The sequence below is a fragment of the Procambarus clarkii genome, chromosome 49 (genome assembly GCF_040958095.1).
Source record: "Procambarus clarkii isolate CNS0578487 chromosome 49, FALCON_Pclarkii_2.0, whole genome shotgun sequence".
Classification (NCBI taxonomy): Eukaryota; Metazoa; Arthropoda; class Malacostraca; order Decapoda; family Cambaridae; genus Procambarus; species Procambarus clarkii.
Genome location: NC_091198.1, coordinates 26,469,923 through 26,484,172, shown reverse-complemented (window position 1 = coordinate 26,484,172; position 14,250 = coordinate 26,469,923). Strand labels below are relative to the sequence as shown.

The 14,250-nt window shown below is 43.8% G+C and overlaps 1 protein-coding gene across 2 annotated transcripts in view; it reads right to left on the bottom strand.

The window, feature by feature from the left end:
- Positions 1-200: 200 nt before the first annotated feature.
- The window catches only part of LOC123763243 (nudC domain-containing protein 1), a 280,109-nt gene continuing 266,059 nt past the window's right edge, over positions 201-14,250 (bottom strand). For both annotated transcript variants that reach the window (XM_045750346.2, XM_045750347.2), the window contains one exon: positions 201-1,288. In XM_045750346.2, coding sequence (XP_045606302.2) covers positions 1,050-1,288 — 239 coding nt within the window. In that variant the 3' untranslated portion in view covers positions 201-1,049. The remainder of the gene's footprint in view (positions 1,289-14,250) is intronic.

Sequence of the window (14,250 nt, the reverse complement as noted above, 5' to 3'; positions counted from 1 at the left end):
TGTGAACTCTGTCCTTCTATCCAAAGCAAATCCGCACATCCCCCGCTTCAGTGAACTCTGGTTCATCGAGTCAGGTGAGTAATTCCGGCCTGGAAAGTGGGCGTTCCAACCGGAGATTGGCCGAATCAAGGTTCCATTGTATGCGTGTATGTATATATGTATGTTTACTTATTAAAAATGTAAGGAAAACAAATACAAAATTGTTTGTTTAGTATGTTTATTGGTTGTATTTATGTTGACACCTGCATATGTTTATGAAACACTTATGATCTGATATTTATATATAATACTTGGACTGTATCTTATAGTGTACTGTACTTGAAAATGAAGACTAAATTTTTCTTATTATGAAAACAAAAATTACTCAACAACAACAGTAAAGACTATTTTTTTTGTATAAATGCAATATCACAAATTTAACAAATCGCCATTTTTAAGCAACATTTTGATGAGATGAAGGGTGAAGCAGAGGCAGTGAAACGATTAATACAATGGCCCTCTAGTCCAATGGCCCTCAAATACTTGGATATTTAGAATTCTAAACTTTATTATTCAATAATATATAATTGGATTTTCTTTACCTGTCCAATTGTACTTAGGGGAAGATAAAATCTACTTGTCTGGAACAGATTTTGACTGGCAGTAGACAGAGATGCTATTGTAAACCAGCTTTACAATAGCATAAGGTTGACTTCAACTTCACCAATATATACTTAAAGCAAATCTGATTATTTTCACATTTTTATTTCTTCTTAAGAACATGTTACACACGTCAGCCTATATCCTTGATAGCATGGATAAAATTACTACAGAAACTCAGACTTAGGAAAACACTAATTGTGTCGCACGAGTGAGTGAAAGATACAATACGAGAAGTGATGGAGTAAACAGACAAAGGGAACATCGTATGCCAGTAATTTTTCCTCTGAATAATCCAAGTAATTACAATAAAGTTACTTATTAGAAAAAATGTGCACATTACATCTTAAAACATATTCAAATGCATAAATATTCTAGAAATAGGCAACCAGCAAAATGCACACAAAATACTACAAGTTGCGTATGCAATAAGCATAAAGTGTTTCATCTGTTAGTACAAAGAGGACACCGGGAGAAGCATGAAGGCCTAGGATCTCGGAATGAGTCTTCAAGGAGATCACTAGTTGCCTTGCTACTGTATTCATTCTCTTCCCTGATTTTCTGTTACGCAGTTCACCACCAAATGCTTCAGGTTGAAAGAATACATAAATATGACTCTTAACATCTGCCACAGCCACATAGGAAGCATCTGTATGGACAATGAATCTATGTTAGATAATACAAAATTCAGGTATAACTTATTAACAGTTTAGTATTTAATAATTCGTCACACATTACTGGCTAATATTAGCATGTTAAGGAGCTGATGGCATATCTGCAAAACATAGCAAGATAGAACTAAAAAACTCCATTATTGAATGTACTGAACCTCATATCTGGTGGGGGAAGTAAGCCTTAGTAACGTCTGAGTCTTGCATATCTTACTAGGCCTTTAGTGTGATATGCAAGCTCCATATCACGATGGAGCTTGCACTACTCCATCCACGATGGATGGACTAGTGTGATATGCAATCAGAATTCCATATCAGAAATTGACTTCCTCAAAGAGGTAAAGGAAGCCTGGGTATCTAAGATCACCACATTACCAAGTAACCATCAGAAAGAATGAATGCTCCAAAACAAGCACCTGCATGGAAACATTTATAATCTTGACACTATGTATAGTAAACACTCGTTACTGGAACAAGAACACTTGTTACTGAACACTTTTCGTGGGCGCCGGTGGCCGAGCGGACAGCACGCTGGACATGTGATCCTGTGGTCCCGGGTTCGATCCCAGGCGCCGGCGAGAAACGATGGGCAGAGATTCTTTCACCCTAAGCCCCTGTTCCCTAGAAGTAAATAGGTACCTGGGAGTTAGTCAGCTGTCACGGGCTGCTTCCTGGTGTGTGTGTGTAATTACCTAAGTGTAGTTACAGGATGAGAGCTACGCTCGTGGTGTCCCGTCTTCCCAGCACTCCATAAATACACTATTTATGTATGTTTATTATTTATTTATTTACTATTATTTATGTTTATGTATATATATATATGTGTGTGTGTGTGTGTGTGTGTGTGTGTGTGTGTGTGTGTGTGTGTGTGTGTGTGTAATTACCTAAGTGTACAACCCGTTCTCGCAAATTTAATAAGTCAATATTGACTTATTAGTTGCATGCATAGGTGACATACTAAACATAATAGTTTCCCTTGAAAAGCTTCATAGAAAACACCGACCTTACCTAACCTACTTAGTATGTGAAAATAACCATCTTATAGCTTCGTAATTACAATTGTTACTTAACCTATTATAGGTATAGGTTAGGTAATAATTGTAATTACGAAGCAATAAGATGCTTATCTTAACATACTAAGTAGGTTAGGTAAGGTCTGTGTTTTCTATGAAGCTTTTCAAGGGAAACTATTATGTTAAGTATGTCACCTATGCACATATTTAATAAGTCAATATTGACTTATTAAATTTGCGAGAACGGGTTGAAGTGTAATTACCTAAGTGTTGTTACAGGATGAGAGCTACACTCGTAGTGTCCCGTCTTCCCAGCACTCTTTGTCATATAACACTTTGAAACTACTGACGGTCTTGGCCTCCACCACCTTCTTACCTAACTTGTTCCAACCGTCTACCACTCTGTTTGCAAAAGTGAATTTTCTTATATTTCTTTGGCATCTGTGTTTAGCTAGTTTAAATCTATGACCTCTTGTTCTTAAAGTTCCAGGTCTCGGGAAATCTTCCCTATCGATTTTACCAATTCCTCTTACTATTTTGTATGTAGTGATCATATCCCCTCTTTTTCTTCTGTCTTCTAGTTTTGGCATATTTAATGCCTCTAACCTCTCCTCGTAGCTCTTGCCCTTCAGTTCTGGGAGCCACTTAGTAGCATGTCTTTGCACCTTTTCCTGTTTGTTGATGTGCTTCTTAAGATATGGGCACCACACAACTGCTGCATATTCTAGCTTTGGCCTAACAAAAGTCGTGAACAATTTCTTTAGTATATCGCCATCCATGTATTTAAAAGCAATTCTGAAGTTAGAAAGCGTGGCATAGGCTCCACGCACAATATTCTTTATGTGGTCCTCAGGTGATAGTTTTCTATTTAGAACCAACCCTAGATATCTTTCTTTATCAGAATTCTTTAAAGATTTCTCACATAATATATAGGTTGTGTGGGGTCTGTGTTCTCCTATTCCACATTCCATAACATGGCATTTATTAACATTAAATTCCATTTGCCAAGTGGCGCTCCATGTACTTATTTTGTCTAGGTCTTCTTGAAGGGCATGACAATCATCTAAGTTTCTTATCCTTCCTATTATCTTAGCATCATCAGCAAACATGTTCATATAATTCTGTATACCAACTGGTAGATCATTTATGTAGACAATAAACATCACTGGTGCAAGAACTGAACCCTGTGGTACTCCACTTGTGACATTTCTCCAGTCCGATACATTGCCTCTGATCACAGCCCTCATTTTTCTATCAGTCAGAAAATTTTTCATCCATGTTAGAAGCGTACCTGTCACTCCTCCAATATTTTCCAGTTTCCAGAACAACCTCTTATGTGGAACTCTGTCGAAAGTCTTTTTTAGGTTCAGATAGATGCAGTCAACCCAACCATCTCTTTCCTGTAATATCTCTGTTGCTCGATCATAGAAACTGAGTAAATTCGATACACAGGATCTTCCAGATCGAAAACCATACTGTCTGTCTGATATTATATCATTTCTCTCCAGGTGTTCTACCCATTTAGATTTAATTATTTTTTCCAATATTTTGACTATTACACTTGTCAATGATACCGGTCTATAATTAAGGAGGTCTTCCCTGCTTCCACTTTTGTAAATTGGAAGTATGTTAGCCTTTTTCCACACATCAGCTACAACTCCTGTAAACAGGGATGCCTGAAAAATCAGTCGAAGAGGAATGCTGAGCTCAGGTGCACATTCTCTCAGAACCCATGGTGAAACTCCATCTGGACCAACTGCTTTGTTCTTATTTAGCTCCTTGAGCATTTTTTCCACTTCGTCTCTAGACACCTCTATGTGCCCTATGTTGTTCTCTGGAATTGTTATTGTATCTGGTTCCCTGAAAATTTCATTTTGTACAAACACACTTTGGAATGTTTCGTTTAATGTTTCACACATTTCCTTTTCATTTTCCGTGAATCTATTTCCCATTTTCAACCTCTGAATATTATCCTTTACCTGCAATTTGTTGTTTATGAATTTATAGAATAGACCTGGTTCTGTTTTACATTTGTCTGCAATCGCCTTTTCAAAATTTCTTTCTGCCTCTCTCCTCACTGCCGTGTAGTTGTTTCTCGCATCTTTGTATCACTGGTATGTTTGTGGGTTCGGCCTCTTCCTGTATTGATTCCATTTTTGTGTCTTTTGGTCTCTGGCCCTCTCGCACTTTCTGTTGAACCAATCCTGTTTCCTAGTTCTGCTTCTCTGTTTTGGTATAAATTTTTTTGTGCCTTTATCATATATTTCACAAAACCTGACATACATCTCATTCACTTCCTTGCCTAGCAACAAGTCTGTCCAATTATACTCACTAAAAAATTTTCTAAGGTTGCCATAATGTCCTCCTAAAGTCAGGTTTTTGAATTGCATCGACCATCATATTTTCTTCCAGATTACAGGCATACCTCAGTTTATGAGTTTAATTGGTTCCTGGAGACGCCTCGTATTCCGAAAACTCGCATTCCGAAGCTAATTTCCCCATAAGAAATAAAGGGAAATGAATTAATCCGTTCCTGACTACCCCAAAAACCCCACATCAAACTAAATTTTTATACCTAATTTACCTAATTCATCTAAATAAACCTACAAAACTATGTTCCAGTTATTACTTACCTTGCTGTTGAGTGCTGTAGGCATATGGAAGATGGTGAGGAGGGGGGAGGAGGAGAGGAGTTACTGTTTGGAAGGGGAGTCCCCATCCATAATCACATCAGGCAGTGAGGACCTTTCTGGTGTGCTCTCCCTGGGACGTTTTATCTGAGTGCCACTAGGTCCTGGTTGAGGCTCACTGCTCGATTTCCTCACCACAAATCTGTCCATGGAAGCTTGCTTTTCCCTTCTTCGCAAGCTCTCTCTGTAGTAAGGCATCACATTGTCATTGAAAAGATTAAGACAACGGCCTACTACAGCTTTCTCTGGGTGAGTCTGTTCAACAGTTGTTTGAATCTCTTCCCACATCTGACACACCTTCTTAATTACTGCAGAAGGGACATTCGCTGGTGCTGCTGCCACCTCCTCCTCCACTGCAGAATCATTCGCTGCTGCGTTGGCTTGCTGTTCCTGTTGAAGGGCTAGGAGTTCTTCGGTGGTCAGTTCTTCGTTGTGTTCTTCCACCAACTCCTCCACATCATCACCATCCAATTCCAAGCCCATTTGCTGGCCTAGACTAACAATTTCCTCAACAATAGGCCGCATCATTTATAGGCTCAAACCCCTCAAAGTCTAGTTCTCTCGCACATTCAGGCCACAATTTTCTCCAGCCAGAGATCAGGGTTCTTTGAGTCACTTCTTGCCAGGCTTTGTCAACGAGTTTTAAAGCACTACAAATGTTAAAATGCTCTCTCCAGAACTCTTTGAGGGTGAGGTTTGTGGCTTCAGTCACTTTTCCGGAAAAGTGCCCTTTCATAAAGTTTCTTAAAATTCGCTATGATTTTCTGGTCCATAGGCTGAATTAGAGGAGTGGCGTTAGGAGGAAGGAATTTAACTGTGAGGAATTTATTGTATCTAGGCAACAAATCATCTTCCAAGCCTGGAGGATGAGCAGGAGCATTGTCAAGGAGAAGCACGGCTTTGAGTGGCAATTGTTTCTCCTGCAGATATTTTTCTATGGCAGGGCACAGCACTTCATTCACCCACTCCGAAAAAATAAGCCTAGTCACCCATGCTTTTTTATTAGACTTCCACATCACACACAAATGGGTTTTCTGCACTTTATACTGTTTGAAAACCCTTGGATTTTCAGAATGATACACTAGCAAGGGTTTAATTTTCAAATCGCCACTCGCATTTGAACACAGCACAAGCGTAAACCTATCTTTCATAGGCTTGTGTCCAGGCAAGGATTTTTCCTCCTTGGTAATGTATGTCCTCTTAGGCATTCTTTTCCAAAACAGTCCTGTTTCGTCACAATTAAACACTTGTTGCGGTAGGTATCCCTCAGCCTCTGCAAACTCTTTAAATTCGTCAATAAATCGTCCAGCGGCTGGTTTGTCTGAGCTGGCCTTGTAACACTATGGATACCACTTCTCTTTCTAAATTTTTCAAACCAGCTCCTGCTTGCCTTAAACTCTTTCGTATCTGCATCACTCGTTGCAGGGGTATTCTTTAGAAGGTCTTCGTGCAACACCCTGGCTTTCTCACAAATAATGGCCTCCAAAACACTATCACCCCTCAACTCCTTGTTGTGTATCCAAATTAATAACTTTTCCACTTCTTCAAGTATTTGTGGTCTTTGTGTCGTTAATGTTCTTATTCCTTTTGCCACTTTAGCACCCATAATCTCATTTTTCTTCTTAAGTATAGTGCATATTGTTGATGTGGCTTTGTTGTACTGCCTACAAAGTTCAACAACACGTGTACCGTTCTCATGCTTCCGAATGATCTCTTGTTTCTCCTCTATTGTCATCCTCACATGAGCTTTCTGGCCTTTATCCTTACCACTGGCTTTCTTGGGACCCATGGTGAGATATATAATAACAAATTGTATAGACAAATCACCAAAAATCCAACAAAACACTGAAAATCCGCGAGAAGAATTGATGTGGGGGTAGTCACTGAGCGCGAGACAATGGTAAACTGAGGGGCGGCGGAGCAGAGGGGCGACGATCGCCGAACCACCACGCGCTAGGTCGGCCTGTACGCGTATCAACAAACTCGCGTCCCGAGGTAACCCTCGCCTTCCGAGACAAATTTTTGGAGTAAATACTGCTCGTCTTCCGAAAAACTCGCATACAGGGACACTCGCATTCCGAGGTACCACTGTATAACGCATTGCATACTTTATTCCCAAAAAGACATGTGTATTATAATATATATATATATATATATATATATATATATATATATATATATATATATATATATACATACAGTGGAACCTCGATTAACGAGTGGCTCTATTAACGAGTTTTTCCAGTAACGAGCAAGCCACTCACAGCAAATTTGTCTCTATTGACGAGCTTGCCTCTATTAACGAGCAAAACCACATGGTGCTTCCTAGCATCTCACGGGTTCTCGCAAATTCTCGGACGCCTCCGACGCCAGTGTTGTTGTTGTATCGCACACAACAAGCATCCCTCTGGATTTATTTGAGCTTTTCTTTGGGTTTTTAGTGGTTTTGCGACTACAATTTGTAACACACGATGTCTCCAAAGAAGCTGCTTGCTAAAGATAGTGTTGTCAGGAGGAAGATCGACACAATTACTGTAGATTTAAAGAAGGAAATTATAGCAAAGCATGAGTGTGGTGTCTGTGTGATTGATCTCACAAGGGAGTATGGCAGGTCCTCATCAACAATTTACTCCATTAGTAAGGAAATGAGGAGGTAAGGGAGGATGCTGCCTCTTCCACTGAGATCAGGGAAGTGTTTGGAATGTTTGAAAAGGTGAACGCATTCTTGGAAAAGCTCCCCTGATAAAGCAGTGACAACCCGGTGTGTGAAAATGTTTAATTAATTTATCACTTTGTGATAACACTTTATGAAAGTGTTATCACTTTCGCAGGTATATGTTGCTTGAACGTAACACACTTTTTTTCTCTTGAATGCACCCAAACACCGCAGTCAAGCGTCATTTGAGCAAATATTTCTATAAAATCCAATTCTTATCCGATCGACTTGGTGATTGTATACATGTTTGCCATGAAATTTCCGTTTTCTTTAATAACCACATTGCCTATTTGAGAAAACGGCATTGTATTGTATCTTCGTGGTAAGACTATTATATTGTTGACACAACGAGTGTAATCAACGTAGTTTTTTATTTGGTGCTGGTCTAACGCATCCTTGTGTGACATTTGAAATGAAATTTGGGTGAAATTCCCAAGAAGAGAGAGTCCGCCTGACTCAGAGGTGGATTCTCCTTCCACACCATAACCCCTCTCCTCCTTCCCACCTCCCCATCGTCTCCCTCAAGCCAGCAACTACTCTTCATAAGGTAAAGTAAATATTAAAACACTACAACAAAAGATTTATATTTACATGTGCAGTATTATATTTACATAAAAAAAAGTCATACAAGTATGGATGTTTTTGGGAGTGGAACGGATTAAATTTATTTCCTTTATTTTAAATGGGGAAATTTGTTTCTTAAGACGAGTTTTCCAGGTAACGAGCTTGGTGCTAGAACGGATTAAACTCGTTAATAGAGGTTCCACTGTATATATATATATATATATATATATATATATATATATATATATATATATATATATATATATATATATATGCGAACAAGCCTGAATGGTCCCCAGGACAATATGCAACTGAAAACTCACACCCCAGAAGTGACTCGAACCCATACTCCCAGAAGCAACGCAACTGGTATGTACAAGACGCCTTAATCCACTTGACCATCACGACCGGACATAATGAGGTGATAGCCTAAGCTATTTGAACCACCCCACCGCCGGCACTCGGATAGTAATCTTGGGCATAGCATTTTACCAAATCACCTCATTCTTTGGGGCACACGTGAGGAACACAAATGCGAACAAGCCTGAATGGTCCCCAGGACAATATGCAACTGAAAACTCACACCCCAGAAGTGACTCGAACCCATACTCCCAGAAGCAACGCAACTGGTATGTACAAGACGCCTTAATCCACTTGACCATCACGACCAGACATAATGAGGTGATAGCCTAAGCTATTTGAACCACCCCACCGCCGGCAACTGAGTTTTCAGTTGCATATTGTCCTGGGGACCATTCAGGCTTGTTCGCATTTGTGTTCCTCACGTGTGCCCCAAAGAATGAGGTGATTTGGTAAAATGCTATGCCCAAGATTACTATCCGAGTGCCGGCGGTGGGGTGGTTCAAATAGCTTAGGCTATCACCTCATTATGTCCGGTCGTGATGGTCAAGTGGATTAAGGCGTCTTGTACATACCAGTTGCGTTGCTTCTGGGAGTATGGGTTCGAGTCACTTCTGGGGTGTGAGTTTTCAGTTGCATATTGTCCTGGGGACCATTCAGGCTTGTTCGCATATATATATATACAGTGGAACCTCTATTAACGAGTTTAATCCGTTCTAGCACCAAGCTCTTTACCTGGAAAACTCGTCTTAAGAAACAAATTTCCCCATTTAAAATAAAGGAAATAAATTTAATCCGTTCCACTCCCAAAAACATCCATACTTGTATGACTTTTTTTTATGTAAATATAATACTGCACATGTAAATATAAATGTTTTGTTGTAGTGTTTTAATATTTACTTTTTATATTTACATTGTATTATCACCTGACCCGCATTAGGTCAGGTGATAATACAATGAAGGTGAAAACATGGGGGGATACATAAGGGATAAACATAGGGGCTGCAGAAGGCTTATTGGCCCATACGAGGCATCTCCTATCTAAACACAAAGATTAATCCAGTGTAATTGGCCTGTTATGTTGGACATTGTCTTCTGTGTTGGCATCGATATGTTCTTGTCTTGTCCTTACAACTTGTAAGGACAAGTTTCTTAGACAAGACTCCTTCTTAGACAAGACTCCTTCTTGTCTTGTAAGGACAAGACAAGAACATATCGATGCCAACACAGAAGACAATGTCCAACATAACAGGCCAATTACACTGGATTAATCTTTGTGTTTAGATAGGAGATGCCTCGTATGGGCCAATAAGCCTTCTGCAGCCCCTATGTTTATCCCTTATGTATCCCCCCATGTTTTCACCTTCATTGTATTATCACCTGACCTAATGCGGGTATAAAATCAACTAGTATTGTAAGATCTGTTCACTTGAGAATGAACCATGGAGGTTCGAAACGTCGTGCAAATTATACAAATAAGTGTAATACACACTATAGTAAATCACTTCTTTTCTTCACCTTAAAAGTACGAAAATGAATTTTGGAGAACTCCTATTTCAATTAAGCCCTGATGCTAAGAAAATAGTTAGAGGGATAGAAGCCCTAAACCAGAAAATATATATATATATATATATATATATATATATATATATATATATATATATATATATATATATATATATATATATATATATATATATATATATGTGTGTGTGTGTGTGGGGGGGGGGAAGTAGTAGAAACAGTTGATTGATAGTTGAGAGGCGGGCCGAAAGAGCAGAGCTCAACACCCGCAAGCACAACTAGGTGAATACTTTATGCACCAAGTCAGAAAAATGAAACAGGTAAAGTATCAGCCACCTGTGGAGCCTTGTTACTACAAAATATAATAAACCAAAATAAAATGAAAGAGGCTGTAACTAAAATAAGAGGACCAAAAAACACAAAAATGAACACAGCACGAACACGAAATGGCTTCGGCCATTTCGCAGTTCGTTCCATGGGAAGCCTTGGGGAAGAGAGTAAATCAACTCAAAAGGTGGCAGAGTGAGACAGTAAAAAACCAGCATCAAATGTAATGAAATGCCCTTTTTTGGACGAGACCCGAAGGCTCCCCGGAGTTATCTGGGCTGACATGAATGTATAGACCCTGGCATCATTCAAAGTGAATGGAGTTCTAGGCCTACCGGGGATCATGAGCCAGAACCTGGCCCCCCCTCAGACAGGCACTTGGAGCAATGGCCTATAGAAACCCCCATCTGGTTAGAAGCATTGTATTCTGCAAAATTCTGCATAAATTCCCCTATAATTAAACATTGTTTTGTGCAAAATGGTAAAATTATAGCTAGGTGGACTGACACTGGAAAAACCTATTCAATAACCACTGAAGCTCACCTTAATTCTTTCCTGAGTGACTGTGGGATAGCTGCTGTATAGCCAGAATTCAAATTATAATCTCATTTAACCCTTAACATGCTAGGGGTATAATATCCTTTCTTCCCCACAGGCGCATGTAATTTTGAAAAAAAACCAGCGTTGAATGTAATGAAACGCCATTTTCTGGGTGAGTCCCGGAGGCTCCCCGGAGCTATCCCAGGCTGATATGCTAATGTCAGACTTTGGCATCAGTCATGTGTATGGAGTTCTTAGGCCTACCGGGGACCACGGCCAGAACCGGGCCCCCTCAGAGAGGCAAGGGGAGCAATGGCCTATAGAAGCCCCCGTGTAGTTGGAAGCATTCTATGTCTGCCATCGACCGGAACAGGCACCCAGAAAGGTAAGCGCCCCAAAACAAACCCCTATTCTGGTTAAAATTGCTACCTAATACCGAACTAGTGGATAGAACTCCCCAACCGAAAACAAGCAAATTAGTGTGACGTCACACACTGCCGCGCCGCTGTCTGCGCAGCTCCCCCCTCCCCGGGAGGGGGAAGGGGGAGCCCCAGACCCCCCGCGCCGGCTACCCACACCTCAGTTCTTGAGGCTGGATGTCAAAAACGCGAAAAACCGCCGACCGGAGGGAGGGAGGGATGCCGGGGAGCCTCCGGGACTCACCCAGAAAATGGCGTTTCATTACATTCAACGCTGGTTTTCTGGGGGGAGCCCCGTCGGCTCCCCGGAGCTAACTACCCACAGACAGAAAAAGAGGGACTTACCCGGGAGGCGGTCGTCGCTCACCCCTCAACTCGAAGCCGAGACAACTGGCTGCAACCGCCGACCCAAAGCAACACAGGCCCGACGAGGGCCAGGGACATTCACAAGGTAACGAGCAGCCAGGACCCTGTTCGACCGCCAAAATCCCCGCGCCCGAATATCAGACCAAGACATATTCCCAAAGACGGCAGCAAGAGCCGCGAACTTACGAACGTCATGGGCACGGGGATAGACCGCAGGCTGGCTAGACCTAATAACCCTGCGGACGACCTGAGAGACCCGAACCCGCGAACAGGGAAGAAGGGAAACCGGATCAACCCACAGCGCGTCCCCGGACACAGAAGCTGTGGCGCGCAAATAACGGCGAAGCGCCGCAACCGGACACAAAACATGATGCACCCCCGGCCTGACCAACCAAGCATCAACCACCCATGGACCCCTCCGGAACGCAGCAGTCTCATTCTTCGCCAGAAAAGAAGGAGACGGCTGCAAACGAACAAAACTATCACCACGACCAAAAGAGCAGAAACCCCTGCGCCGGAGGAGAGCATGAAGCTCCCCTACCCGACCCCCAGAGGCCAAAGCCAACAAGAAAAGTGCCTTGGAAAAACAATCCTGGACCGAAGGGGCCACAACGAAACGAGGAGATGAAAGGAAAGCGAGCACTCTGTCCAAAGACCAGGACGGCTCAGGCGACGCATGAGCAGGCCGGAGGTGAAACAATGCACGAGACAGCTTGCGAAACGGCGCAGACGTAACATCGATACCGAAAGCAAGCTGAAGCGGCTCCGCCAGCGCCGCACGATACGAAGCGACAGTGTTAGGCATAAGATGACGGTCCTGAAACAACCACGAGAGGAAGGACAAGACCACCCGAACAGACAAGGAGCTAACACGACGAAGACGCAAAAAGAAACGGAAGGACCGCCAGGAAACTTCATACTGCCGCCGAGAAGAAGCCCTCAGGTGGGACACCAACAAGGAGGCCACCTGATCACCATAGAGATGATGATAGACTCGAGTCAAAAAAACCATACGCGAAGACTCGAGGAGAAGATCGAACCAGCTACGTGACGTACCGGGCCGATCTGCTGAAAGAGGCGGAGCCGCGGGAAAACCCTCGGGTTCGGACACCGAGCAACCAGCGCCTGAAACCAAGGCTGGGCCGGCCACCAAGGGGCCAGAAGGACCACTCTCCCCTGGTAAGTCTCTAAGCGAGTCAGGACCTGGAGCAACAGCCGAACTGGGGGAAAGAGGTACAGGAACCCCCACCTCGACCAGTCGAGCCGAAAGGCATCGACCCCGACGGCCTCGCAATCGGGGAAGGGCGCCGCATAAACGGGAAGACGCCGCGACCACGCCGACGCGAAGAGGTCCACCTCGGGGCGCCCGAACGTCTGGCAAAGCCAACGGAAGGACTCGTCGTCGACCGTCCACTCCGTGGAGAGGGGAACGAAGCGAGACAGGGCGTCGGCCAAGACGTTGGACACGCCCCGTACGTGAACCGCCAGGAGAGCCAAACCCCGAGAACTCAGCAGACGAGTCACCCGAAGCGACCAACCCCAAAGAGACAAGGACCGCATCGAACCCCCGCGGTTCAGGCAATGAACCACCGGAGAGCAGTCCGAATGGAGCCGAATCGTCGATCCGCGGGCTACCCGAATCCTCCCCAGAGCAAACCACACTGCCGCGAACTCCCGCACCGTACTGTGAGCTCGACGGAAGGACGGATCCCAACGCCCCTGGCCGGCCTGATGAGCACTGGTCACAAAACCCCAGCCGAGAGACGACGCATCCGTGTACACATCGAGCGAGGGCTCGGGTAGGCGCCAAGGCACTGAACCCCGAAAAACCCGAAGAGGAAGCCGGTGACGCAGCAACCGACGCAAGTCCCCCGGGGGTCGAACTCTGCGATCGCGAGAGAGGCGGAAGGGGGAACCCCGAAGGAACCAGAACAGCCATCGAAGCCAAACCCGACCCGGCGGGTAGACCACCATCGCGAAGTTCAGGCTCCCGCACAGCCCCTCGAGCAACCGCCGGGTGACCCGAGGGCCCTCCAGAAACAGACGAAGGCGGGACCGCAGCCGCAGGAGAGACTCCGGAGGGAGAGACAAGGAGGCGGTTCGAGAGTCCCACACGAGACCCAGCCAAGTCCGAACCTGAGAGGGAACCAGATGGGACTTCCTCCAGTTCACCAAGAACCCGAACCCGGCGAGCTGGGAAAGAACCAAATCCCTGGCTAGCAAGCAAGCTGACTGGCTGGGAGCCCAAACCAGCCAGGCTTCAGGAAAACCTGAAGCACCGTGGAAGCTTCCCACCACTCCAGCGTGCGGGAACGACAGAAGGAATGCCAGGAATCCAGACCAAACAAGGGGCAGTCTGCTAGCCAGGATGACTCCGGAACCTCGTAACGGAGCCAGAAAGGGAACGAAGTCCCAAACCTG